We start from the raw sequence: 27495 nt of genomic DNA, 5'->3' as shown, positions 1-27495 counted from the left end.
CATGGTTCTCTGGCGGCGTGGGACCCTTTGTTGTAATGCTGCATGGGCCTCCTTTTGCAACTTCTTTGTCCCCATGCTGTGGGACTCCTATGCACGCTGCCTGGTCTTCTGAGGGTCTATGAGTTGCTGAGAGCCCCTTCTGACTCCCCCTCCTGGGTAGAGTCCACCAGGCCTCTCCTGGTCCCGGGCAGCACCATTTTCCACTAACTGTGAGCTTTGTGTGTGCCAAGGCTTGTTGGCGGAATCCAGAAGCCCAAACCACACTGCAATCATCCATCTGGTGTGGGACATAATATGCACCGACATGGAACCCGTATCCATCTTCTTGGGTGCAGTACTGGCTGTTGGTCTTCACTGGTGGTTCTTCTTTTGCACCTTAATCTGGGTTAGCAAGGGCTCCTGTTCTCCCTAGACTCTTCTGTGCTTCTTGGACTTGGTCCCCTTCCACAGGTCTTCAGGTCCAGGAATCCATTGTTGGTGTCCTGCAGTCTCTTCTGGTTCTTGCATAATCTTCTTTCTTGTGTTCTTGTGTGTTCTAGGAAAGTTACTGTGATTTACTCCTGCTTTCTTGGGCTCTGGAGAGGGTTCTATTACTTAACTTTGGTGTTTTCTAATACTCCCAGCGCCCATCTACACACTACACTTGCCCAGGTGGAAAACCGACATTCGCATTCCACTTTCTTAGCATATGATTTGTGTTTCCCTAGGCCCATTTCTAACTGTTGTGATTTTCACTATTTGCACTGTTTTCTGTTTTACAGCTATTTCTGCATACTAGTATATATTTTGTGTAGTACTTACCTCCTCAGGGAGTATAGTCTCTATGGTATTTGTGGCATTTGTGTCACCAAAATAAAGTACCTTTATTTTTGTAACACTGAGTATTTTCTTTCATGTGTGTGAGTACTGTGTGGCTACAGTGTTATTGCATGAGCTTTGCATGTCTCCTAGTTAGACCTTGTCTGCTCACCCACACTACCCTTAGAAAGCCTGACTGCTAGACACTGCCTACATTTCACCAATAAAGGATAACTGGACTTGGGATGAGGTGTAAGTAACTTAGGTACCCAGTACAAACCAGGCCAGCCTCCTACAAGGAGATGTTGCCACTAGTGTACTGGTCTCCAGTTTTAGCAATCCCAGCAGTTTCCTTTAGTTAGCAATAACTTTCTTGCAGAGTGACCCAACTACATTCAGATGGCCTTCAGGGTTTCGGCAGCCTTGGGGGCATGTTGTTAAGGGTCAGGAATCCATGGTGGCACCTTACCCTCCAGCAGCGGTCATGCCTCTTGGCACTAGGCTCTCAAGGGTGCAGACTTCTAAGCTTTTATGGCACTGAGGCTGTAATGAGGAGTCAGACAAATTACTCTTGGATCCACTCCTTCTGTCTGGTACTCGGGGGCAACTTTCCTATGAATGAGGCACCGCAGGCACAGTCCTCTCTTTGCCTCTCCACAGGTGCAGTCAAGTATTTGTTGTAGGTTCTCTTTGCTGAATTCAGGGAGCAGAAAGGATGTCCTTCTTCAGTCCTTTTACCAAAACAATACTGATTTGAGGTCTGGGTAGCAGGGATGCCACGTTTATGCATGTTATGAGCCTATGGGATTGTGGCAGCTAATTAGCCATTGGTCTGCCAGGTCCCCTTCCGCTTGAAGACATTTTTTCGTAAAGTGTGGCATCTGTCTATCCCAGAGTGAGCTATTCTGCCCACTTCCAACATAGCTGGACACTTGTCTTGGTGTGTGGAGATCTCTAGCCCATCCTTTAGGTGTGGCTACCTGAAGGCTACACTCCTCTTGAAAAAAACTGTTTGACAACAGCTTTTTCCTTTCTGCTCAAGGTGCCAGCCTATCTATCTAAACTAAAGAGCAGCCCTTTCCTAGTGTGACTGTCATTTGACCTTCTAAGGTGGCTTCCCCTTTGAAGTTCACCTTTGGGCTGCTAGGAGGAGCTCACACCTATTCCTTCAGCAGATTCTTTGTTTGTCTTCCTGAGAGTTGGTATCCCCTCTCTATAGAAGTGTTGCAGGACATCAGGATAACAGCAGCTATTTGCAATAGAAACATCTGCTGGAAAACTTTGAGCAATAAAGTGTCAACTCTCTAAAAAATTGTTTTTGGTAAAAAGGTTGCAATAAATTTGACTTGAATAACATGTCAGTTTTGATGCACTGATTTCCTTCATACCGTGAAGTATCTGATTTAGTAGGCCCATTTGAAAGTTAGCACTGCTGAGTTGTCAGAGTGTAACTCGTATTCGATGAGGCTACTAGCGGTACTGCAGTAAAAACAACACTACTAGGTTTTTACTGTCAGGACCTATTTATCATAACACATGTAATTATTTTTAATATAATTCACCCTGCCTTTGGGCTCATCAGGCCTGAATTAAGGGTGACTTAAAATCCTAAAAAGGAGGGTTTGGGCTTTGCCAAGGGTTGCAGTTAGCAATTTAAAAACTGCACTGTCAGTCTGCAATGGCAGACTGGGAATCTTGCTTTACTTTGACCCACTCCTGATGTCACAATAAATGCTGCTGTCCATGAGATATACTTAACCTACAGGCCCTAGGTACCCCTGGTTCCATATACTAATGACTTATAGGTAAGTTGATTTATGCCACTTGGGTGTAAACTAATGAAATATATATATTTTTAAGGATCAGAACACTGGCACTGGGACCTGGTCAGCAGGGCCAGTGCACTTTCAGAGTCGAAAAACCAGCACAATCGGGGGTAATCATCCAAAAGGAGGCATGTCTTTACACCCCTCACCTGGAACTGCCTCAGATGGCCATATTTGTATTTCACAATCACTAAATAGCAGCATTCTTCCTCAGTGACTGGGCTCTCTGGGGAAGTGTTTGCAAATGCATGGTAAGTCCAGTGCTATAATTTCAATTATGCTTTTATCCCCATTTCATCCCCCATGTCAGTTGACCATAGACCTGTGCTGGACAGCACGCCCAGGAGGATCGGAGGAGTTGATACCAGTGTCGGAGGATCCTGATCCAGCCCAGTTGTCCATCAAAAAACTGACCCCACAGGACCAAAGAGGCATTTTACAATATGTCCATACCAGTTCTTAGAATGTGCAGGTCCTTTCTACTACCCAGTACCTTCACTTCCTTAATTTGAAAGGGAGCGTACCTGCACTTCTCCGCACAGCTCCAACTCATTTAATGGACGAGTACCAGCCTTTCTAAGGAGCAAGAGTGACTACATGCACTTCTATATTACCATTTAAAGCACTAGTCCAGCCTGTGGACGAATCAGTAGTGTGACTCCAGTCATAGGTAGAAGGAGCACCAGAGCCCAGGAAGAATTCCAGCTCATAACACGTCACATCTTTCATCTCTTACTTCACCACAGAGCCTCCAGGTGGCTATTTGAACTACCTTCAACTATGCCTCAAATTGAATATGCTGCTTACCATCAAAGTATATTTTGTGCCTTACGGCACTGTTTGCTTGAAACTTTTCCAATGAAAGCTTGACGCAGCCCATTGAAATATTCATCTCTCATCTAATTCTGTTGGCTGTTTGGGTGTATGCTTCCGCCTCCACATGACGCTAGTTAAATTATGCTCTGTTTCTGCCTCCTCACAACTCCACTTGAGTGCTTAAACTGAACAACATGAAGGACTACTTTATCCCTGTAGCCCTTTTTATGTCTACTCTTGTTTGCTCCCTCCTGTGGATCTTGCTCATTTTGTCTCAGCCCTCCCTCCTTTCAATGTGTACTCTTCATTCTTGCTCAAGCTGCCCCAGTCTATCACCATCTAGTGCCTCCCATCCACCACTTCTTCTTTCCCGTTCTTCTCATCATCCCCATTCCACTCACCAATGTCTCACAAGCTTCATTCCCTCTTTTCCCATGTGCTCTCCATCATGTTATCCCTACCCATCACTATCACTTGTACCTCACTCCTTCCAGCTTCCTTTAAGTGGCCCCAGGGCTGGTTCCACGTAAATCCTCCTTCACCCCTTGATTTGTGATGTAAATGACCCCTCCCCTTCTTTTCTCTTTACTACTGCTGGGACCAGATTTCATGCCAAGTGTCCTTCTCATCTCCCACCCTGACTATCTCACCATCTTAAGTTTGTCATTCCAAGCATCATGATAGTGAGCCCTGTTTTCCAGAGCTTTCTTCTAATCAACCAGTGTTCTATGAAAAAAGCTCACAGTTAGGCAAGAATACTCCGTTGCCAGCCACCCAGAGGCAGTGGTGCCTAGTTTTCTGCGTTCATACCCCACAAAGGGCATGGCTTCACTTGTAGTTCTGATATTCACACACAGAACAAGGGGTCACAAAAACAAATATTAGTTGGGGTGGCAGGGAGAATTTAGGAGGCAATAGTTGGGACCAGACTTGTCCCATTTTCTTTTGCATACACTTTCCTTTTTTACCTCAGTTCTAGCACTCCTGTGTCTTTTTAGGAGGTAAATGATTTCCTCAAAGCTCATGCACATCTAGGTTCAATGGTGGCCATAATTTATTTAAAGACTTCTTCACTCTCCTGTCACCTGCCAAACTCTCACCCTCTTGTGTTGCTTTATTATTGGTGGCTTTGCTTTAGTGTCACTGCAACCAGGTTCAGATCAAGCCTAAACCAGCATCATCTTATGCTCCTCCCTCCCAGTAGCATGTCTTCACTGTCGCCAGGATCAGTTTGAATTGTTTTGCCATTTTCATAGATAATTACTTCTTTTTCTTTGGTAAAAGTAACTCAGTGAAAGTGAGCCTTCAATATATCCTTCTTTTCTTTCTATGATAGAGAAGCTAAGAAAGCACTTGACCTCTTTGTTATTCTACGTGTATTTTAAATAGAAGCAGGACTGTTCCAAAAGCAAGGGAGCCTTCAGTACAGTTTACCCTGTTGTTTCTCTGTCTGGCTTTAATGTGCTTCCGCTGCAGGCATTAGCACATTAAACCCAAACATATTGGCTTTGTCAATGCTAGTTTGAGTTGTGATTGGCACAAACATATTATAGATTTAGCTTGTTGTATCAATTCTCAGACAAATGTGGGTTCCTAAATCAGTTTCACTTGGTTAGAAGGTGTAATAAATGTGATACATACATGACAACAGACCAGATTCAGGCGGGAGGCACCTGATTTTTAAAGCAAATAAATTGCTTATTTTTAGCTGTCTGGAAATGCCTCTGCTTTACAATAAGTCAATGGGAAATAAATTCCCCTATTTCTTCTGAATCTCCCACTTTCCAGTTTTGAAATGTTGGCATCGGTTGATAAGATAATCTTAGTACAAATTACTAGCTGGTCACCTGTCATATATGATTATTTAATTGAGCATGTTCCCCCACTTTATTCCACGTTAATAAAATATTGTGTGCATTGAATTGTAGGGTAACACAAGGGGCTTGCTTCACCACTGCATCATCATTTTTTGATGCAGTAGTGGCGCATTCATTGCTCCATATTTATAAAGTATCGCATTAGTCATTTTTTACCTGCGCTACAATGGCACCCTCAGGTTAAGGTAATCATATGCAAGGTAGGAGTTCCCTCTTAAAATCCCATGCAGAATTGACACATCCATATTTACAAGTTTTCAGGGAAGTGGCGCGTCATTGGCAAATCTAGGGCAAGTCTAAAATGCGTCAAAATTCTACGCTTTCTTAACCCAGGCGTAAAAATTATGCATAGGCTTTTCTTTAGGAACCTGGCCAGCTGAAGCCAATTTGCACTCTGGAATATGTCTGTATTTCACTTGCCCTGTACTAGTAGTGGGTCTAAGAATCATGTTGTAGGACTCCTTGACCAAGCTGGGATCATCACACCTATAATTCTGCCATCCTCTGCTGCAAGGCAATGTGATGTGTACGTTTTTGCAAGGGACAGGCCAGGATTGTCACTTCTCCATGGAGTAAGCTGTCCCCATGTTCAGGCTTGCGAACAGCAAAGGACAACAGGCAAGTACACACATAAAGTAGGTAATATATGTATTGCCACTGATAGAGCGTTCCAACTTAATAATTTACATGTATTTGGACGCTCTTGGGTCGATGAATCTTTTGACCAAGTGGGACCCTCTTTACCCAGGAGTAATCAATCAAAATCAACAATCGATAATCAATAACGAACATAAGCAATTCCCCGATCAACATAACACTTCACAATTAATCCAGAATACATTTCGGCGAAACCATGACCTTTCGGTCATGAATAACCACACCAGTTTATGCAAAGTTAATGAATTTATTTCCCTATATTAACAAAGCTAGCACAATGTAGATGTGTCTCAACACCAAATGATATATGTAAATGAACATTAATAGCTGTCCATAACGACGAAACAGATGCAATCTATGCAGCATTTGAATAACAATGCCTTCTATAATGGCAACGCAAACCACTAAAACTACAATCTGTAATGGGCTAATTGCATACATTTAGTCAGCATAACAAGGTCTCAAATTGCATCGTGCATCAAATGAATCCTCATCTAACCTCAAATCAGCATCAGCATGTGGGACTTCATGCAAAAACAATTTAGCAACATTAATTTGGAAAACTCCTAACTAAGGCTCTTATCAAAATTTCAGCAGTTGGTTACCTAAAAAGAAAACACAATGCAATTGTACAATTTTCCTTTCATATTTACCAAATTCAATCAGCATTCAATGAAGTCTTCATCTCACAGGTACCGGTTTCGATCAGCATGGGACGGGGGCAAAGGGGCAGGGTGGACGGGGCAATTGCCTCACAGCGGCAAGATAAGACTAATACTTCATGCAAAGGGCAAATCAAAGTTAAAGTCTCTAGGGCGAGAATTACTTAAAGTCTCTTTCTCTCGATTAGAGAAAGCATCAAAGTCTCTCAAAATGGCGTCGCAGCAGGATGGGCCATAATGTCTGCAATGTCTCAATGGGTGCAATAGATAATGGCTGCTTTCTTCCTTGTGCACCTGGTTTAAATAGACAACAGTTCAAATCCAGTAGGGTCTTCCATTGGAGGGTTCATAGGTTAGCTTCAAATTGTCCAATCAAAAACAACAGTTCTCAAGCTTTTACTTAAGCATACATTATCCTTGGAGTCGGGAACGTAAGTTGCAACATATTTTACCAATTAACTCACTTTCAGAGCGTCCATTGTCTGCACCTGCAGATTGACCTTGGAGTGAAGAAAAAGGATGCCAGGCTGGCACAAAACCTTAAGATAAGCATGTGAACGATCTCACTGGAAAAGTACAGCTTCAAGCAAGAATACACGTTTATTAGCACATTGGAAAAATACGAGCATCTAAACCGTGAGACAAGGCAACTAGGCCAAAGCCTCCACTAAATTTATGCTAAGCTAAAGCATTTCTAACAAGCAAATCATGGCACACGTTTACGATTATGTCAAACTAGTACAATTCTAATACATCACGTTATATGAAGCACGCTTATAAATGTTGGCAAACTACTCTGAGGGCACATTTGTCCCCGTACAATCTTATTTAGTTCGATTAAAGTCACACTTGATTATTGCTACACTACGTTTATGCGCTAATAAATGTAAAACCTTCATTTCAGCTTCATCAATCCCTCCTCTGATGACTACTTGTCATCACACAAAACTAATCCCACAAATTTTATTCCATTAAAATTCTGTCAGTTCCCTTTGCCTTTTAGTTCCCCTTGTCCTTGCTTTGTATTCTTCTGCCATTCTTTTCATCATTTTCTCTTCCTTCCTTCTTTTAATTCTTTCCATGATCATTATTATTCCCCTTTTTATTCCCCAAATTCCAAATATGCAAATTAGTACTATTAGAATTCCCTGTATTATTTTTAGCAAGATTCCATTCCAAATGCCACCAAGCCAATTTCCCACTGAAGCAAGTCCCTTTCCAACTTTCTCCCACACTCCTGGTTCTTTCAATTCCTTCGAATCTGCACTTTCTTTTGTTAGGTTAGCAAGCATTGTTTTAATCTTCACACTATTATCTGGTATATACGTGCAACAGTGTCGTGCACCAAGCATTTTGCAAACGCCGCCATCCTTTGCTAAAAGAATGTCTAAGGCAAGCCTGTTTTGAAGAGTCATAGCTCTTTCCGCTGCAAGTTCAGCATCTATCAGGATTATAGCACCTGAAAACTTTGTCAACATGTTATCCACTATAGTAGACAATTCCTTATTTTGATGGAATTCAACACCACTCCCAATGAAGGAATCATGGCTCCAAATATATCTCCTACCACAGCAGCTGCGGTCTCTCTTTTCTGGATACGATGGGATCCAGATGTCTTTGGAATCATCGATAGGTCATCCACTTGATAAACCTTTGGGAACACTATACCCAAATAACATCTCCCCCACCATCCTTTTGGAAGACGATAATAGGCATTATGCCCACAAATGTAATATACACCTGGTATGACAGGGTCAAGTCCGTTCAGCATGAATGTCCATTTGGCTTTAAAGATAAACGTATGTTTACACTCACTCGCTCCTACAAAAATGTTGTCATAATAAGATTCACCTCGATATATACAAAATTTCCCTACATGCCAAGCATCTAAAGCTATTCTCCCTTGTGTCTTTATTGCAGCAAAAGCATAATTATCTACTGAAGTCCTCTTATGTAGCTCCTTTTCTAATTTCGCATTCATGTGTGCCCTTCTATCATCTGTGCGATCTAAAAAGCTTATTTCTACTGCAGAGAGGGAGCAGGTAAGATTCTCCCTATGAGCGTGAGCTGTTTCAAAAGGTTGCATTGGCTCGAAAAATTCCCTCATTATTTTAGCATCCCAATCTTTAGCAATCTGGCTAAGATGCGTGATTATAGGAACATATGCAAAGGTAACATCATAATTTGAGTAAAAATACTGTATGTTGGTTTGACCATAAAATCTAGAAGTTACTATACTACATGTAATCCCATATGTAAGAGGCATGTGGTGATAAGTCACCCCTTCCGTTACCGATGTCGGTATCTGTGTACACACATAACAATCTTTCGCATCCATAGTCTCAACATATTCTGTTAGCAAGCGATAGAAAACATTATACGAAAGCTCCTTTTTATCATGCAAGTGTCTCTCATCTAATTCTAGTCTTTTCAGTGCGGTTAGTTCAGTGACAGTAACAGGAGCATAGGTAGAAGCATCAATTTTCTCATTCTCACCCTTGCCATGCATTCCAAGCACTATTGCCATTATTATTAGTACACATGCAATTACCAAGCCTATACACACATATTTACAATATTTCTTTCTACTGTTTTGCGTCATGATCTGTATAGAATCAGAGAGCTAGAAGCACCTGTAAAAGAAACGATTTAGCAATTCAGTTACAAAGCTGAACGAGCGCAATGTTCACACAGTCTTCTTCAGGAGCCAAGTCACTTATCGGTTAGCAGCATTTGTCTCAATTCGGCAATAACTCAGTCTCAATTCGGTAATAACTCAAATTTTTTTTTTTTTTTTTTTCTTCAAAGTTCAATAACTCACTCTCTCTTTTTTTTTTTTTTTTTTTCAGTTGGTAACGTTGTCTCAAATCGTGTTTAAGAGTCAATCAGGTTTTCAAAGTCTTATCAAGTTAGCAAATGTCTCATCCGGTTTAGCAATGTCTCAGCTGGTTGTATCACGTTATATTATAGCAAGCAATGTCATTTACCAGCTTTTCAATCAACAGTGTCCATAAAACTTTTCTTTTCTATTGGTATCTCTTCTTCTTCGTTCTCGAGGCTGAGAGTTACAAATTCGTCAGTCCAATCGTCATGGACTACATATGCCCATTCTGGACCGGAATATCTCCTGTTCGGTATCCTTTTCCTTTTCAATTTTGCATCTCTCTTTGACTCTGCCTCACTGGTACTTTCCTCTTTGGCCAAGTCTTTTCCTTCACTTGAGGTTGGTACCACGACAGACACTTCTTTTCTTTTCTCTTTCACTCTTGGCCCTTCGTCATTCAATTTTTCTCTAGTTCCTAATTTTACTGGCGATCTACTTTGTCTTTTCTTTGCACTGTGTCCACCTGATGGACCTGCGATCTCTTCTGAAGAAGTTTGAACAGTTTCGTTCTGTTCTGCCTTGTCCCCTTGTTCTGGGGAGACAATCACGTTTTCCTTTTCTTTTTCTGTACCGTCTGCTTCTGGGAAAGCCCTCCTCTGATCAGGCTCTCCTGCTTTTTCACCTCTTTCGAGCCCTTTGTCACCGTTACTTTCTTCAGGCTCTGTGTCACTTTCAGCTGCTTCAGGCTCTTTGTCACCTTCGGCTGCTTCAGGCTCTTTGTTACCTTCAGCTGCTTCAGGTTCTTTGTCGCCCTCAGCTGTTTCAGGTTCTTTGTCGCCCTCAGCTTCTTCGTCGCTGTCTGAGGTTTCTCCTTGGTCTTCCCCAAGTGAGTCTGTTGCTTCGTCCTCAGAGAATATTTCTCTCTCCTCTATGTCTGCCGGTTCGCTTCCAGTTCTGTTTTGCTCGGTCTCAGCACTCGACACTTTATTATCAGCTACTGGCAGTTTCAGCGCTTCAACTTCCTCATCTGTGGGACACAACACTTTCTTTGTGTGACTGGCGTGAATCCAGTTGGGAACCCCCGCACACTTCACAGCGGTAGTTGTTGTCAGGATCACTTGGAAAGGGCCTTTCCAACGGGGTTCCAGACACGACTTCCTCACGTGCTTCTTTATCACGACCCAGTCACCTGCTTTCAGTGTGTGTCCTGGACCTTGGATCGGTGGCAAGGTGGTTGCTTCCACCTGGTGAGAGAAAGAGCGAAACACGTCAGCCAGACCTTTGCAGTAGTCTAACACCATATCATCTGTAATATTCAAAAGCGCGTTTGCGGGAACTGCAGGAAGTCTCATGGCCCTGCCCATGAGAATTTCGTGCAGAGACAATCCAGTCTTTCTGTCGGGGGTGTTTCTCATTGACATTAACACCAAAGGCAATGCGTCAGGCCATTTCAAATTTGTCGATGCACATATTTTCGCCATTCTTGATTTCAGTGTACCATTCATCTGCTCCACCAGTCCTGATGCTTCAGGGCGATAGCTACAATGCAGTTTTTGCTCAATGTTCAGCGCTGCGCAAAGTAACTTTATCACCTCGTTATTGAAGTGACTTCCCCTATCTGATTCTAAAGAGATCGGGAATCCGAAACGTGGTATCAACTCCCTCAACAATAGTTTTGCAACTGTAAGGCTGTCATTTCTACGTGTACGGTATGCCTCAATCCAGTGACTAAAAATGCACACAATCACTAACACATACTTCAGACCTCCATGCACAGGCATCTCAATAAAGTCCATCTGCATTCTGCTGAACGGGCCACTGGCCCTGCCAATGTGGCTCGCGTTCACAACTGTTCCCTTTCCTGGGTTCATCTGCTGGCAAATGACACAACGATGGCAAACTGCTTCTGCAGCTTGACGAAATCTGGGGTTAAACCAATCAGTTTTGAACAATCTTATCATGGCATCTCTCCCTAGGTGAGCCTGCCCATGATAGAACCGCGCTAGCTGCGATAAGAGACAATTTGGTAAAACATATTTTCCCTCATTTGAAACCCATAACTCATCTGGTCTCTGTGTACATTGTGATTTAATCCAGGAAGCCTTTTCATCCTCCCTGACACTATTCTGTAATGCTTTTAGTTCGTCCATTGTATCCACGACCTTTAAAGCAAATGCTTCAGCTGGTTCAAGCTCTGGCTCACTTATCGAATTCCATTCATCCCTGAGCAGTATACAGTTCAAGGCACAAAATCTTGCGACTTGATCCGCATATGCATTTCCCAAGGAAACATAGTCCTGTCCTTTTGTATGAGCACTACACTTTACCACTGCAATTTCGGCTGGCATTTGAATGGCATGTAACAATTCCCTTATTCTCTCCCCGTTTTTCACTGGGGACCCTGAAGAAGTCAGGAAACCTCTTTGTGACCATAGTTGCCCAAAGTCGTGCACAATTCCAAACCCATACTGACTATCAGTGTAAATGGTAACCTTCATCAATGTGGACAGTTGACATGCTCTTGTAAGGGCTACAAGCTCTGCTACTTGTGCAGAATAGACTCCTTGAAGCCAGGACGCTTCCAAGACACCTGTTACAGTACATACAGCATATCCTGCTTTCAAAATTCCCATTGCATCTCTTAAACATGACCCATCAACAAAAATAATTTGGTCATTTTCATCAAGCTTAGTATCCTTGATGTCAGGTCGGGGTTTTGTGCAAAATTCAGTCACCTGAAGGCAGTCATGCTCGACGTCTTCAGCGTTCTCAATTTCAGCATTCTCTCCGGGAAGCAAGGTTGCTGGATTCAACGTAGTGCACCTTTTCAGCTGCACATTCGGTGAGCCCAGAATTATTGTTTCATACCTTGTGAGTCTTGCTCCAGTCATGTGTTGTGTTCGGGAGCGGGTCAAAAGTATCTCAACTGAGTGAGGGACCATGACTGTTAATGGGTGTCCCATCACTATTCCTTCACTCTGAGTGAGGCTGATACCAACTGCTGCTACGGCGCGCAAACACCCTGGGAGTGCTGCTGCGACCGGATCCAAAGTAGCTGAAAAATACGCTACTGGTCTGTTTACGCCACCATGGGCTTGGGTCAAGACAGACAAAGAACATGCATCACGTTCATGACAAAACAATGTGAAAGGCTTTGTGTAATCAGGCATACCTAAAGCTGGAGCCCTACACATGCATTCTTTCAATTCAATAAAAGCATCCATCTCATCTCCTTTCAGCTCAATTTCATCCAACGCATCCTTCTGGGTCAGTTTCAGTAAAGGCTTTGCTAGAGTCGAGAAGTTGGGAATCCACTGGCGACAGTAGCTCACCATCCCCAAAAACTTCCTCACCTCCCTCCTTGTCTTTGGTGGACTCATTTGAAGTACACTTGTTATTCTTTCCTTCATTATTCTCCGTGACCCTTTCTCTATTTGGTGACCCAAGTATTTCACTTTCTTCTGACAGAACTGCAACTTTGAAGGAGACACCTTGTGTCCATTCCTTCCCAAATGATTCAGTAGGGCAATGGTATCGGCTGTGCAGCCACTTTCTGTCTTAGCTGCAATCAGTAAGTCATCAATGTACTGTACTAGGACTGACTCGAATGGCAATTCTAACGCTTCCAAGTCTTTCTTTAGAATCTGATTGAAAATTGACGGTGACTCAGAAAACCCTTGAGGAATTCGACACCAACTGTAGACTCTGTCTAAGAATTTGAAACAAAAGAGAAATTGGCTGTCCTCATGAAGAGGCACCGAAAAGAAGGCTTGTGACAAGTCGATGACTGAGAACCACTCGGCATCGCAAGGTATTTGAAACATTATCACAGCTGGATTCGGTACTACGGGGCAGCATTTGACTATGATGTCATTTATTTTCCTCAAGTCCTGCACAATTCGGACCTTTCCACTCGGCTTTATTAGTCCCATTATTGGTGAATTACATGGACTGCTTAGCACTTCTTTCAGTACTCCCTGTTTTACAAACTCGTCAATGAGTTGGGCAACTTTCATGAGGGTGTCTTGTGCCATGTGGTATTGTGGGGTCTGGGGAAAGGTTACATTGGGTTTTACGGTCACTTTCACTGGTTCCACTCCTTTCACCAATCCCACCTCTTTTCCTGTCATATCCCACACTTCTCTTCCGACTGTTTCCCGTAATTCAGCTGGAATATCTTCTTCAGTTAACATCGGAAGAAGGGTAATCAGAGGGTAATTTTCATCGACAACTTCCATCTCGTCCCCTTCTACACTGTCCTCCTCTTCCCCATCACTGCTCGTCTGAATTCTAATTCCATCGTACGAACACATAATCGAACATCCCAATTTGCACAATAGGTCTCTCCCTAACAGTGCTATCGGGCTTGAGTCACATACCACAAAATTATGTAACCCTTGGTAGTTACCAATGCTTATTGGTACTGGATCTGTAATTGGGTTCGTCAGGTACCTGTTTGCTACTCCCACCACTTGAACTGTTCTCCCTGAGAGGGGCAAATTTGGGACTTCAATGCTCCTAACAGTTGAACGTGTGGCTCCTGTGTCCACCAAGAATGAAACACGATGACCCATAACTTTTCCCTCTACATATGGACCCTTTTGATCAACTTCCAAGGATGCTGCAAGCACACAATTTCCCTCCTCATCTGAACTTTCACTCTCCCATACATTGTTTATTCCACTCTCACTGTGTAATGGAAACTGTTGTACTGTGCCATTTGTATTCATCACCTGACTCGAGACCTGTGGAGGAACCATCACTTGCTGCTGATTCATTGGTGCCAAAGGTATTTGCATTTGCTGATTAGGTACCATGGGTAACTGCTGTTGCATCGGCTGCATTTGCGTCATCTGCATACGGGGCATTTGCATCTGCTGCGGCTGCATAGGCTGTAATCCTTGCAGCTGATTTATGGTCTGAAAATTTGGGTTTGGACCTCTCATTTTTGGTCCCCTCATTGTCTGAAATGCATTGACATCATTGTTTTGCTGACCAACACCTGCACCTTCCTGCACCACCATCGGGCACTCGCGTTTCCAATGTCCGACGACTCCGCACGCGTGACACGGCATCACCCTTTTCATTGCCTGCATACCATTCGGAGTCACAACAGTATTCAAATCCGGACCATTATTCACAAAACCTCCTCTGCCTCTCGCCTGCGGCTGGAACACCATATTTCCCTGCGGCTGCGGCTGCAGTTGCGGTATCTGCTGTTGGAACCCTTGCAACCCTTGCAAACCTGTCTGAGCTGCTTTAAGCTGCATCATCATCACCTTCTCTTTCAACCTTTTCTGTTTCACCTCAATTTCGTCGCTACAGTATTTCGCATAAGTCAACACTTCATCAATCGGTTTCGACTGCCAACAAATCAAATGCGTCTTTATCATCTGACTTATCTCTGGTCTCAGCCCTTCCACAAATCTAAACACAAAATGAAGCATGTCCTTCGCCTCTATTGTTTCCGTGCCACTGTAGTTCTTGAACGCCTTCAACAACCTCTCATAGTAACCATGAATCGACTCTTTAGCCTCTTGGGCAGTTCGATCAATCTTCTGCCAATCCACATTTTTCGCGGCAACCTTCGTCTTCAAATGCTCGATCACCTTGTGGTACAAGCTCATCACCATAGGTGATGGTGCACCCGTATCCCTGTCTCTCTCTGGTTCACTTGTCGGCCAACCTACAGCCCTTTTGCATTCCTCCCACAAATCTGCCGGAACCACAATCTCAAAGAGGGTGTTCAGGTCTTCCCAAAGACATTTTGCAAGCTTCACAAACCTATCAGTCTGTTGATACCATTCAATCGGTTTCTCTCTCAGTTTGGGAAAATCGTCCGTAAAAGACTGAATGTCACTTCTGTGCCACGGTACATGTACTAATTTTCCCCCTGCTGTCTTCCTCATTGGTAACATTGTTACCGCATCACTACTCTGTGGTCTTTTCTCCTTGTGCTCTGGGACACTGTCTTTCTTCTTTTCCTTTTTCTTTGCCCACCTGCTTTCCCATTTGTCTAAGCACCTCCACACTTGTGCACTCTGCAGCAATTCTCTAAGGTGCGTCTTCATGCCTGCTGACCTCATGTGTTCAAAGTCTGTGGTCCCGAAATCCAATCTATAGCTCCTGCTCAAGTGTTTTGTCTTGTCTATCTCAATCCCGTTTTTGTCAGCTATTTCTTGCAACCTTCTGTGTACCTTGTTCACTTCTCTCGTAATCCTGGGACATAGATACCTCAGCTCTTCTTCCGAGTAGGACTCTAGCCTATTCACACCCATAGTCCCTTCCACCAACTCTTCTGCTTCCATGCTCAACCTTACCCTATTCAGGTAGTCTTCCCCCTTCCCACTTGTTGAGCTTTGTGTGGAATTCAGACTGTTGAACCACTGTGTTAGCTGTTGCGCATTCAACCCCATCAGTGTAGCATTCACATCGACTGCCATTGATGGTTGCGGCAACTTTTCAGTGTTCGATGTTATCAGTGGGGGACTCGACCTCACCACTGTTGACTGAGCACATATGGGACTAAACTCCATCAAGGACCCAGATCCAGTTGGCTGAGCCGCTATCGGAGTTACCTCTGGAGTGTTTTCTATGCACCTCCTCTCCGTCCCATTCTGCAGCATTGATCCCTGACCACTCATACCTAAGTTAGGCTGGGTGTACAAAGGTACCGGTGGACCTACAGTAATGGGTAGGGTTATCGCATCTGGGTTCTGTCCATTCCCCAGGTTCTGAGGCATGTTCATTCCCACACCATGGGTCATCATTGCCGGCATGCCCATCTGACTCCCCGTCATCTGAGCATGTGCGGTTCCCCCTTGCATCTGCTTTTGAGGCATCAAAAACTGAGTTGATTCAGCTTGTGCCAATGTTGGGTTGTGGCCATTCTGTACTCCCATTACGGTTGGATCTAGAATCATTCCCGTACTGTTGTCACTGCTGTAGTACCTTGGGACCTGCGGCTGATAATTTTCTGCTGGTTTCAATATAGGCACATCTGGATATATTCTCCTAACCTGCGGTATCTGCGGGGTGAACAGTAAACTCGGGTCTTTAGATCCCGATGGCATTTCTGAGTTCGGGTTTCATTATTCTGTACCGGTGCCGGAGGGGCAGAACTGGTACTTGGACCTTGTCCATTCTCTGCATAAGGTGGTGGACGGTCGTTCAGCAATTGCATGATGAACTCCTCATCATCTGACTCATCTTCTCTATCTTTGGAACACCTCCCGTTTGTCTTACAGGTAGCTTTCTTGCCTGTCTCCTCTTCTTCCTTAGCAATCGCAGGAAACAATTTTATCCCCTGCAATACATCTGACCTCCACACCTTCTGTGCATTATCCCACCTAGCGTCTGCTAGTGTCTTTTCTACCTTTCTCATCCTGGTCTCGAACTTCTTTTGCTGTTGCTGTCTAGCCATTAGTTCCCAAATCGCTAGAGCCTCAAACTGTGCTGGCCTTGGAGGTACCTTCATGTCGTACATCGCGAATCTCAAATTCTCTAAGATCCTTATATTGAATGTCCCATGAATCGGGAACGCTACGCTCCCATGTTTCTCTGTCAGCTTGTGCCATTGCTTCAGCCAAAGACACGGAGCTACCCCTTTTTCCTCCATTACAATGTAAGCTGGTGTACCTTCGGGTGGCGTCTCCTCTCCTACGCTCGCTTTAATGTAAGACTCTCCCTTCATCGCACTCTTTAATGCTTTAAAAAATTTCATTTTCTCGTCTTTTATTTCACAAAATATGTAATCAATAGGTGACTTTAATTCCCGGAATACTCTTCGCTTGCCTTTCCCCTTCCAATCGAGCCCCACGGACTGCGTCCAATCCGTGCGCGACCCTTCTCTGCAACCAACCTATCCCAGCGCGGCTCCTAGTGACGTCACACTCACACACACTGCGGCTGACAAAGCCTCGCGGCTCGTCCTCCTTCACTCAGCTCCTCTCGTAACAACTTCTAGCATGTATCGCGAGCACCCAAAAAATATAAAACAGATCTGTCGGTTTACTACAGGAAGGGTAACACAATCGCTTCAGGACCTTAGGGATTTTTCACTAGCCTCGGCAGTTATTCCATCTTTCTCGGTCCCCACTTTCGCAAGCAAATCTGACCCGCAGACTCTGCTCTCAACTTGTCAATGATCTATTCTAGTGCACTTAGAATTTGTCAAAGCCCGAAGTCGAAGTTTCTTTCACTCCCTTAACACACGTACCGACTTGTTGACCACGCCCGATCAACCTACTAAACCGACCAGACCACAACATATAACAAGTGTCTCATACACTTTTCAACATACTCCGGAGTCTCTTAACCTCGCAGGGCCCGTCTCAACAACAACAACCACGTGGACCTTTTTCTGCACAAAGTGCCACATACATGTGAAGTTCGACGACTTCCCTACTCTCACACTCGGAGTCGCACCTCCGCTATTTCTATGAAGTTCGACGACTTCTCTACTTCTACACTCGGAGTCGCACCTCCGCTATTCTCTAAAATCCTCGCAACCTTTTCACACAATCTGCGGCAATAGGCTGTGCAAGCGCAAAATCCTAACTTCACTCATACCGTCACTAGTACCACCAACGCCGATTCCACACCTCCATTCTCTCCATTCGCAAGCTCCGAGATCCCGGGAAAGTCGCGGGGGACTTAGCCCATCATCATTCTCTCAATCTGTTTTATCCAAGAAAAATCTAATTCAACTTCTCGAGTGGGTCTCAAAGGGCGTAACCGTTAATTCAACACCATGTACTCTAAAAGTACGGGGACCCAAAGGGCAAAACCGTCCTCTGCTACCATCTACTGATAGAGCGTTCCAACTTAATAATTTACATGTATTTGGACACTCTTGGGTCGATGAATCTTTTGACCAAGTGGGACCCTCTTTACCCAGGAGTAATCAATCAAAATCAACAATCGATAATCAATAACGAACATAAGCAATTCCCCGATCAACATAACACTTCACAATTAATCCAGAATACATTTCGGCGAAACCATGACCTTTCGGTCATGAATAACCACACCAGTTTATGCAAAGTTAATGAATTTATTTCCCTATATTAACAAAGCTAGCACAATGTAGATGTGTCTCAACACCAAATGATATATGTAAATGAACATTAATAGCTGTCCATAACGACGAAACAGATGCAATCTATGCAGCATTTGAATAACAATGCCTTCTATAATGGCAACGCAAACCACTAAAACTACAATCTGTAATGGGCTAATTGCATACATTTAGTCAGCATAACAAGGTCTCAAATTGCATCGTGCATCAAATGAATCCTCATCTAACCTCAAATCAGCATCAGCATGTGGGACTTCATGCAAAAACAATTTAGCAACATTAATTTGGAAAACTCCTAACTAAGGCTCTTATCAAAATTTCAGCAGTTGGTTACCTAAAAAGAAAACACAATGCAATTGTGCAATTTTCCTTTCATATTTACCAAATTCAATCAGCATTCAATGAAGTCTTCGTCTCACAGGTACCGGTTTCGATCAGCATGGGACGGGGGCAAAGGGGCAGGGTGGACGGGGCAATTGCCTCACAGCGGCAAGATAAGACTAATACTTCATGCAAAGGGCAAATCAAAGTTAAAGTCTCTAGGGCGAGAATTACTTAAAGTCTCTTTCTCTCGATTAGAGAAAGCATCAAAGTCTCTCAAAATGGCGTCGCAGCAGGATGGGCCATAATGTCTGCAATGTCTCAATGGGTGCAATAGATAATGGCTGCTTTCTTCCTTGTGCACCTGGTTTAAATAGACAACAGTTCAAATCCAGTAGGGTCTTCCATTGGAGGGTTCATAGGTTAGCTTCAAATTGTCCAATCAAAAACAACAGTTCTCAAGCTTTTACTTAAGCATACATTATCCTTGGAGTCGGGAACGTAAGTTGCAACATATTTTACCAATTAACTCACTTTCAGAGCGTCCATTGTCTGCACCTGCAGATTGACCTTGGAGTGAAGAAAAAGGATGCCAGGCTGGCACGAAACCTTAAGATAAGCATGTGAACGATCTCACTGGAAAAGTACAGCTTCAAGCAAGAATACACGTTTATTAGCACATTGGAAAAATACGAGCATCTAAACCGTGAGACAAGGCAACTAGGCCAAAGCCTCCACTAAAGTTATGCTAAGCTAAAGCATTTCTAACAAGCAAATCATGGCACACGTTTACGATTATGTCAAACTAGTACAATTCTAATACATCACGTTATATGAAGCACGCTTATAAATGTTGGCAAACTACTCTGAGGGCACATTTGTCCCCGTACAATCTTATTTAGTTCGATTAAAGTCACACTTGATTATTGCTACACTACGTTTATGCGCTAATAAATGTAAAACCTTCATTTCAGCTTCATCAATACTTCACATTCCAAAACATACTTGTATTGACTAACATTACACTTCCACTCACTATGTCACACATAGTCAGGTCTCTACATACACATGAGTAGACTATGCCCACTGTAATGTGACACATAGACATACTGCATACAGTAACTCTTACATCCAGGACCAATGTAAAAATGTATAAGGTGATATTCCCCCATTCTACAGTCTTTTACATTGGTCCTAAAGCATTATGCTACTAGCGTCATTCAAAACTGACGCAGCTCCTCTAAAGTTTGATGCATTGCATCAGTTCTGAGGCCATCTTCAGATATGCACCACTTTTGAAGCTAATCCATTATGGCAAAGTTCCCACAGATGCGCAAGAATCACTGATGCACCTCGAGTCCTTACTCCATGGTGCCCCATATTGTAAATGGCGTTGAAACGGATCTCTGTGCATCGTACGTATTTTTGACACATCGCTGCTTTGTGTAAATATGCTGCTTAGAGGTCTTAGAAAGACAGACTGAGCAAATCTGGCTATGGAGCATAAGGTTCTCTTATTTTAAACATAACGACCATTTCAAAACAATAAGAGAAAACGATTTAAAAAACTGTCAGACTCGACCTATGGCTCGTCCTTCCTAAGTTAAAAGCAAGTCATAATTCGAATGTCGATTAAAAAGCTCCAGAGTCAATGAGTTACATACATGGTAATTACATAATTTTAATGAAAATATACCTGAAGCACCATAAAATGCTCGCTTCAAAAACAGTATAACATTTTAGTATAATGTTACTCCCACTTGCATTAATATTTCGCTGCCTTTGTTCATACATACAATTACTTTGATTTGTAATATTTTTTACATTAGTTTGTTTTCATCTATGCTCACCAGTTTCCTGCCCTTCCCCTCACCTTCGACTGGTTCCACTCTTTTTCTTATTGCTAAAATCAAAACAGCTATTTACTCAGGACATCTGGTTGTAGCCTTTCATTTACCGCTGTTAATCCTAATGTGATAATTTCATATTATGACTTTATTTTACATATGACCAATTTTGCTCTATTGATCCATCGGTTGTATCTCTGTATTTGGTCTAATAAATCTTTGAAATACACGTTTACGTTTAAAAGTATGAGAAATGTAAATCATGCAACATGTTTACATTAAAGCAACCATTCCATTTCTCTTTACCCAGTCCAGCATCTCTTACAATTACCAACAATAAGCATTCTAGAAAGTTGTTTTGGTGATGATGTCAGCTGAGGTTTTAAGAAGCACTGTGATATATTTCACTTGTTTTACCCATTTTAGACAAATGGTCTTATTAAGACAAGGGTGAGGGCACGTGATGTTTGGAAAAATATTGATACCATAATTTCCTTCAAAGTGTAACTTCCATCAAAGTTTCTTTGTCAGAGGGAATACAGTAGTAACCCACTTTAATCCACGGTGAAATTGCCACCAGAGTATTCTGGTCAGGGGAATTACCACGGTTTCTCCAAGTAATGCAACTTCCATGTAAAGTTAGGTTACCACTATTTTCAGGGGATTATACATTACCACCCTTCTCTTATTGAGACCAAAGTCTGTTCATAACTATGTCATTTTAGTGAGTTTTTATGATTTCCTCTTTTAACTATTAACACACATTTACTTCTCTGCAGTGATTCAGGAGACTCCAGGCGATGGTGTCAGATGGTCTATTTTAAGTCTCACTGGTATTTCATACAAGGATGCTGGAGAATACAGGTGCAAGGCCAAAAACTTAGCCGGCATGTCAGAAGCCTCGATAACAGTCACCGTGATTGGCGTGGTCACCACGACCGTGTCCCCGCACAGGTTTGGAAAGAAGTTTGGAACTGAGCTGCAGGCTACTGTGCCGGCAACTGTGAAGAAAGATCTTGAAGCAACAACTGTGTCCCTGCCAATGCTGACTCTACCGCAGACAACAGTAGCAGCCACAGCACTAAATTCTATTGAAGTGTTGACAACCATTAAGCTCACAGAGAAGCAACCGTCCAAGGTGGTGCCTGTCATGAAGAAGAACTCAAAGATACAAACAACAATTACCACAAACAAGAAAGTCCCACCAGCTGACACAGTCAAGAGAGAAGATCTGTCACCAGTAAACATCTCTATGTTCAGCGAATCAAATACTGCTGTCAAAAGTCTGGAAGTAGTTATTGAAACAAAGGACAGGGTCACTTTGACTTGGAAGACCCTGAATGCTACAAGCAACAAGGTCTTAGCTGTGCTATACTCAAAGTATGGTGAGAAAGACATGCTGCGACTGAGTACGGATCCCAATAAAAATAAAGTCACCATAGATGGCTTGCAAGCAAACACAAAGTACATGGCATGTGTTTGTCCGAAAGGGCTCCAGCCGAGAAAGGACCAGTGCATCGTTTTCTCAACTGATGGGTTACGCATTAACAGCAGTTCCCAGGTCCCTGTTTTGGCCATAGCCAGTACTGCAGCATGTGTGATTATCTTACCATTAATTTTTTTCTTACTATACAAAGTTCTGAAACTTCAACAGAAACCAGAGTCTCTGGGGGAAGAGGAACTTTTAAAAGAGACATATGTCAAATTTGAAACTCTGTCACTTAGGCCACAGTCCGCCAGCAATAGTGGGGGGGAGCTATGGACTCGCAGGGACACCACAGAATCAGAAAGGTTTCTTCTGTGTTCTAGATCAAGCATGGATTCCCAGCAAACCTACAAAAGTGAAGGCTCCAGGCCAGAGTACTTCTGCTAGAGAACAAATTCACCAGACAGTGCAAAACAACATGAATGGTAGAGCTGTCAGCTACATATGTTGCCTGCAAAAGTGGCTAGGTACTTAATGGGTAATGGAAAACTTAAAGACAGTGTATGACGGAAACGCATGATGATCTGCTTTTATGCATGACCCATGTTTACCTGTGTGTCATATGTATTTGTGAGCATTTTTCGGAGGCAAGACTCATTTAATGCATGGACTATATTAGCTGTGACAACTCAGACCATTATTATTTCAGTACACTGAAGTGATAATACAAGGGACTGTGTTCATCAAGGGGGTGATCACTATTGCAATGAGTGCCCCGCTCAGGGCTCTGCAGCAAGTGGCAAAAGGCCAGGATCCTGGGGATTTTCAAAGATAACATGACCCTTTTAAGGACAGGTGCCTCTTCTCTGTATTTCTACAAGAGTATGTTTACTATTATAAGTGACTTATGTTGGACATGAAGGGGGGAATCTTCTTCCTCGTGAACAGATTTCGGTATAGAGCCTTCAGTGATGCTGTCAGTCAATTTGGATTAGAGGTGGGCAGGCCTAGTGGACCATTGTGATTTCCGGTGGAGCTTCTGTGAAAATATGAGATGGCCAACAGTTGCATCAGAGAGCATGGTGCAACCTCTTAGGTTCTGTCACATGTGTGTTCTCACAGAGGACCATTTGCAGTGTGCAGCAGCTTTTCTGTAGTAGTACTAAGCACAATATTACACCACCATTAATGTAATAGGAGTTATTTTTAAAGGCCCAAAGTGGCTTCGTTCTCTATTTTTCAAAGGACTTATGCCATCCATTTGCAGCCTGATTTTTGCTCTACCTATAACAATATTGGCTGTTGGCAGGACACATATATGATTGTATCCAGCGCAATGGAGGCACACAGGGATCAATGCTATGAAAATAGTGTTTAGTAAAAAAAAGAAAACAATAAACATGTTTAGAGTCACATAGTTGACGTCATACAGATTTGATTACCCTACTTCAGTAAATGACAGATATGTTTTTTTATTGTGTAAAGTACAGTAAAACAGTCATCAAATTTTTCGTCACTTGGACCTTCCTAAGGCTCCGGGAGAATAGTATGATGAAAGGACAATAGCTAATTGTCATAAGGGACAGGATCAGTAATTGTGGTGGAATGTATAACCAGCTTACAAAGTTGATGGAAAAATGAGCTCCTTATAAAGGTAATTTGTAGCGTATTTCGAATAGCTGACTGTCAGTCTGGCAAAAGTGAGCTGAAACAGGATATGTATGGGAACTTGTGGGAAGTTGTCCGAGTGCACACACACTGTCTGTACATTTGTGATTTGAGCAACTCACCTTTTTATTGAAATCTGATCTCTTACATTAGACTCATAAAGACAAAATCGTAATCCTAAAATCACAGTATGCCAGTGGATATCTGGGGACTATACCCTTTCGTACCATGTTTAAATTAGGTCTGTGAATCGTTATACTAGTCCCCTTCTGTGAGTAATTTGTTCACCAAATGGTTTTCTTTAAGTAGCCCAGTGGAAATATAGAGCTGGTTACATTCATTTTCACGGGTGGTACTGTTGTGTTTAAGGCATTAAATTCTGTGGCAAACTTGCTGGCACTAATTAGCTCCTACACGATTAGCATACATACTTTTTTCAAGAGTGGCCTTTTGCTGTCATTCAGTAACTTTTTAACATTCATCTTTAAAAATGTTCCATATCAGCATGCAACTTATTACTTGTATGCCGAATGATAATTCGTGTTGTGATTTGAATATTGAAAAAGATGTATTTATTATTGTCCAAGGTCTATGTAATAATCTTAAAACAGATACACCCAGAAACAACTGAATGTGCTGATACACCATATGTTTAGTAATTCAAGAACATATGTAGCTCATGGTTTAAATAACTATTTCTTTGTTTTTATCTTAGTTAGGATTATGGACCATGTGTTACGTATCATACAGTTCATCTTTCACAACTTCATTGAATACAGTCTTTTGGTCCAGTAGTCCAAATCCGTGCATTATGGTATGCAAATATACAAATATATATGGAATGCAATTCCTGATACTTATTTCGCATTTGGGAGCTCCTGGAAGAACTATAGTATAGCAAGCCTGAAAGCAGTTCAAATTTAAACGTTTCACTAAATGGCGCTGTTCAAAAGCAGAGTTTCTGCAAGGGATTATCTTCCTCTGGCGTACATCAATTAGCGCCATGCAGTCAGAGTAAGATGAACTACAAAATCAAAGTGATTTGACACTGAGATGTCTTGACTGGAGTCAAATGAGATAAGGAAATGGAACTTGGGCTGAAATGGAACACAATTGGACGATTTTGAGATTATGCTCAACAGGTCTAAGCCAGCAGCAAAGTTGTATCTGCTATTTGTAGTGCTGTCTAGTGTTGTGGATCTTTAATCAAACTGATAGAGATTCATGTTCATTAAGATACATTTGTCCAACCACCACCCCCCTCTATTGGCACCAAGGTAGCACATTGTTACTCACTAATCTATGTGGAGAATGGAGGTGGTTCCTTCACAACCTCATAAGACACTCCTTCATACCACTCCTATCATGGTATCGCCATTATTGGCCTTCACTTGACATTGAAAACAAACCTCGGCATTTCTATTGGCCAAACTAAGAAAATGTGGGTCGTGCACGGGAAACATGGTAAGTGCATGTATCAATGCCCTCTACATTGTATGGAATAGAGACCACTTTGAAAGGCATCAGTGGAAACATGAAATAACACATTAAAATTGAATGGCCTGTAATATGAACTGATATTTATGCTGTCTGTGTAGCCAGTGATGTTACCTCTGGTTGTTTGACTTTTACCAGTTCTACTCAATCAATTAAATGGCAATGTAAATAAAGTTTTAAAAATGAAAATGGTCCTTAATTTATTGGCAGAATGGTGGAAACAGTATTTATCTTATTAACTTGGTTTAATATAATCTCTTAAGGTTTTCATGTACTTACTAGTCACATTTTATGGGATACCCCGCTTAAACAGGAGTAATTAGGAGTAGAGTAGGCAATTTTGCAGATTTGGTAATTGTTTTTAGAACTATTAGAAATGTTGTCACATCTATTTTAACAATTTTTTATCCCCATATTTCGAAGGATGTGGTAGTTGAGGATATCATGGCAGCCTACTTACTTACACAAAAGTGCCCTTGATAGCAGTCTTGTTGTGAACATTCCTTGCTCGCTACTTCATTTTGCTTCAGTGAAGGAAGTTAATCTGCTACTGATACTAGAACAGCCTTAAGAATAGAGTTTCCTGGGTAAACAATTGAGGGTGTAATCACTGCAAGCTCATAACTCCACAAACGCCTCACATACTGGATTTAGAAAGGAGGGATGCTAGAAATGGGTTCTCTAGTTGGCAGTCGGTTTACACCCTGTCCAAGTAGGGACCCTTACTCTAGTCAGGGTAAGGGAGTCACACTCCTAAGCTAACCCCAGCTCACCTCCTTGGTACCTTGGCACGAGCAGTCAGGCTTATCTCAGAGGCAATGTGTTAAGTATTTGTACTCACACACAGTAACATAGTAAAAACACTACAAATGGACACCACACCAGTTTAGAAAAAATAGCCAATATTTATCTAAGTAAAACAAGGCCAAAACAACGAAAATTCAACATACACAAGCAAAGATATGATTTTTTAAAGATTAAATCCCAATACAGCACTTAAAAACACAATAGCTCCAACTGGTGTTGTCGCGGCATCGTGACTGAGTCATTTCCAACAGCCTGATGCCACTCACGAGGGAGGGCAGCCCGGTCACAGTCGCACGGACCCCACGTACCATACCTTAGAAAAGAGGCAGAGTCAAAGGAGTGGCACGGAGTCGGGGAGGTGAAGCGCCGCTGGAGCTGGTGCAGCATCGGTTCCATACTGCTGCGCAGGAGGTGAGGTGTCGATTCCTTACTGCTATGCAGGGGAGGCGAGGTGTTGGTTCCTTACGGAGGCAGCGGTGGTGAGCTGGCATTGGCAGCAAGGCATTGGTTCCTTATGCTCTGGCGGGGTCGATGAGTCCAGCAGGTCAAGACATGGTGTGGTGACTTTGCAGTGTTGCGGTAACGCCACAGGTGCCATGGCAGAGTTGGGTGTCACGGACTTTAGTGACACAGCACTCGGGACTCATGGTGTTGTGGGACTTCAGAGGTGCTGTGGCGGCATTGGGCCTGTGGTGTCAGTCACGGTCGTCACACTTCAGTGAGGACAACAGCTTTGGGTGCAGGCAACAGCACAGAGTTGGGCAGCGGTGCCGGTTCTGGAGTCGCCCAGAGTCGGTGTACCTGGTTCTTCTTGTTTTTCTGCCAGACTTCACTCCCAAGGGCCTAGGAACTGGAGTGGGCACCTCTTGACAAGTCAGGGTCCTCAGCCAGAGAACCCAGGAGCTGGCAGGTGAAGTCTTTGATGTCCCTGAGACTTCTTAACAAGAGCCACGCTCAGTCCAAACCCTTGTAGAAACTTCACAAGCAGGATATAGAGCAAAGTCCAATCTTTTTCCTCTCCAAAGTGGAAGCAGCAACTGCAGGCCAACCCAGCAAAGTACACACAGCAAAGGGGCAGTACTCCTTCTCACAGCCCTTCAGCTCTTCTCCTTGGCCTAGTCTTCTCTTGAAACAGAAGTGTTCTAAAAGTCTGGGGTTTTGGGTCCAATACTTACACTCATTTCTGCCTTTGAAGTCACATTTCAAATGAAGGTCTCTACCTTTCCTGCCCTGGTCCCAGACACACTTTAGGGCATTGGAGACTGCATTGTGTAAGGATATTTTAAGGCAATCCCCATTTCAACCTATGTGAGAGACAGGCCTTGCAATTGTGAAAAACAAATTGGGTTGTATTTCACTATCAGGGCATGTAAAACACACCAGTACATCT

The 27495-nt window shown here is 42.9% G+C and overlaps 1 protein-coding gene across 1 annotated transcript in view; it reads left to right on the top strand.

Annotated features, from left to right (window-relative positions):
• The window catches only part of LRIT3 (leucine rich repeat, Ig-like and transmembrane domains 3), a 198878-nt gene extending 173425 nt beyond the window's left edge, over nt 1-25453 (top strand). The window contains exon 4 of the mRNA XM_069230249.1: nt 21487-25453. Coding sequence (XP_069086350.1) covers nt 21487-22580 — 1094 coding nt within the window. The 3' untranslated portion in view covers nt 22581-25453. The remainder of the gene's footprint in view (nt 1-21486) is intronic.
• Nucleotides 25454-27495: the final 2042 nt, after the last annotated feature.

The sequence above is a fragment of the Pleurodeles waltl genome, chromosome 1_1 (genome assembly GCF_031143425.1).
Source record: "Pleurodeles waltl isolate 20211129_DDA chromosome 1_1, aPleWal1.hap1.20221129, whole genome shotgun sequence".
Classification (NCBI taxonomy): domain Eukaryota; kingdom Metazoa; phylum Chordata; class Amphibia; order Caudata; family Salamandridae; genus Pleurodeles; species Pleurodeles waltl.
This window is presented reverse-complemented; position numbering and strand designations above follow the sequence as displayed.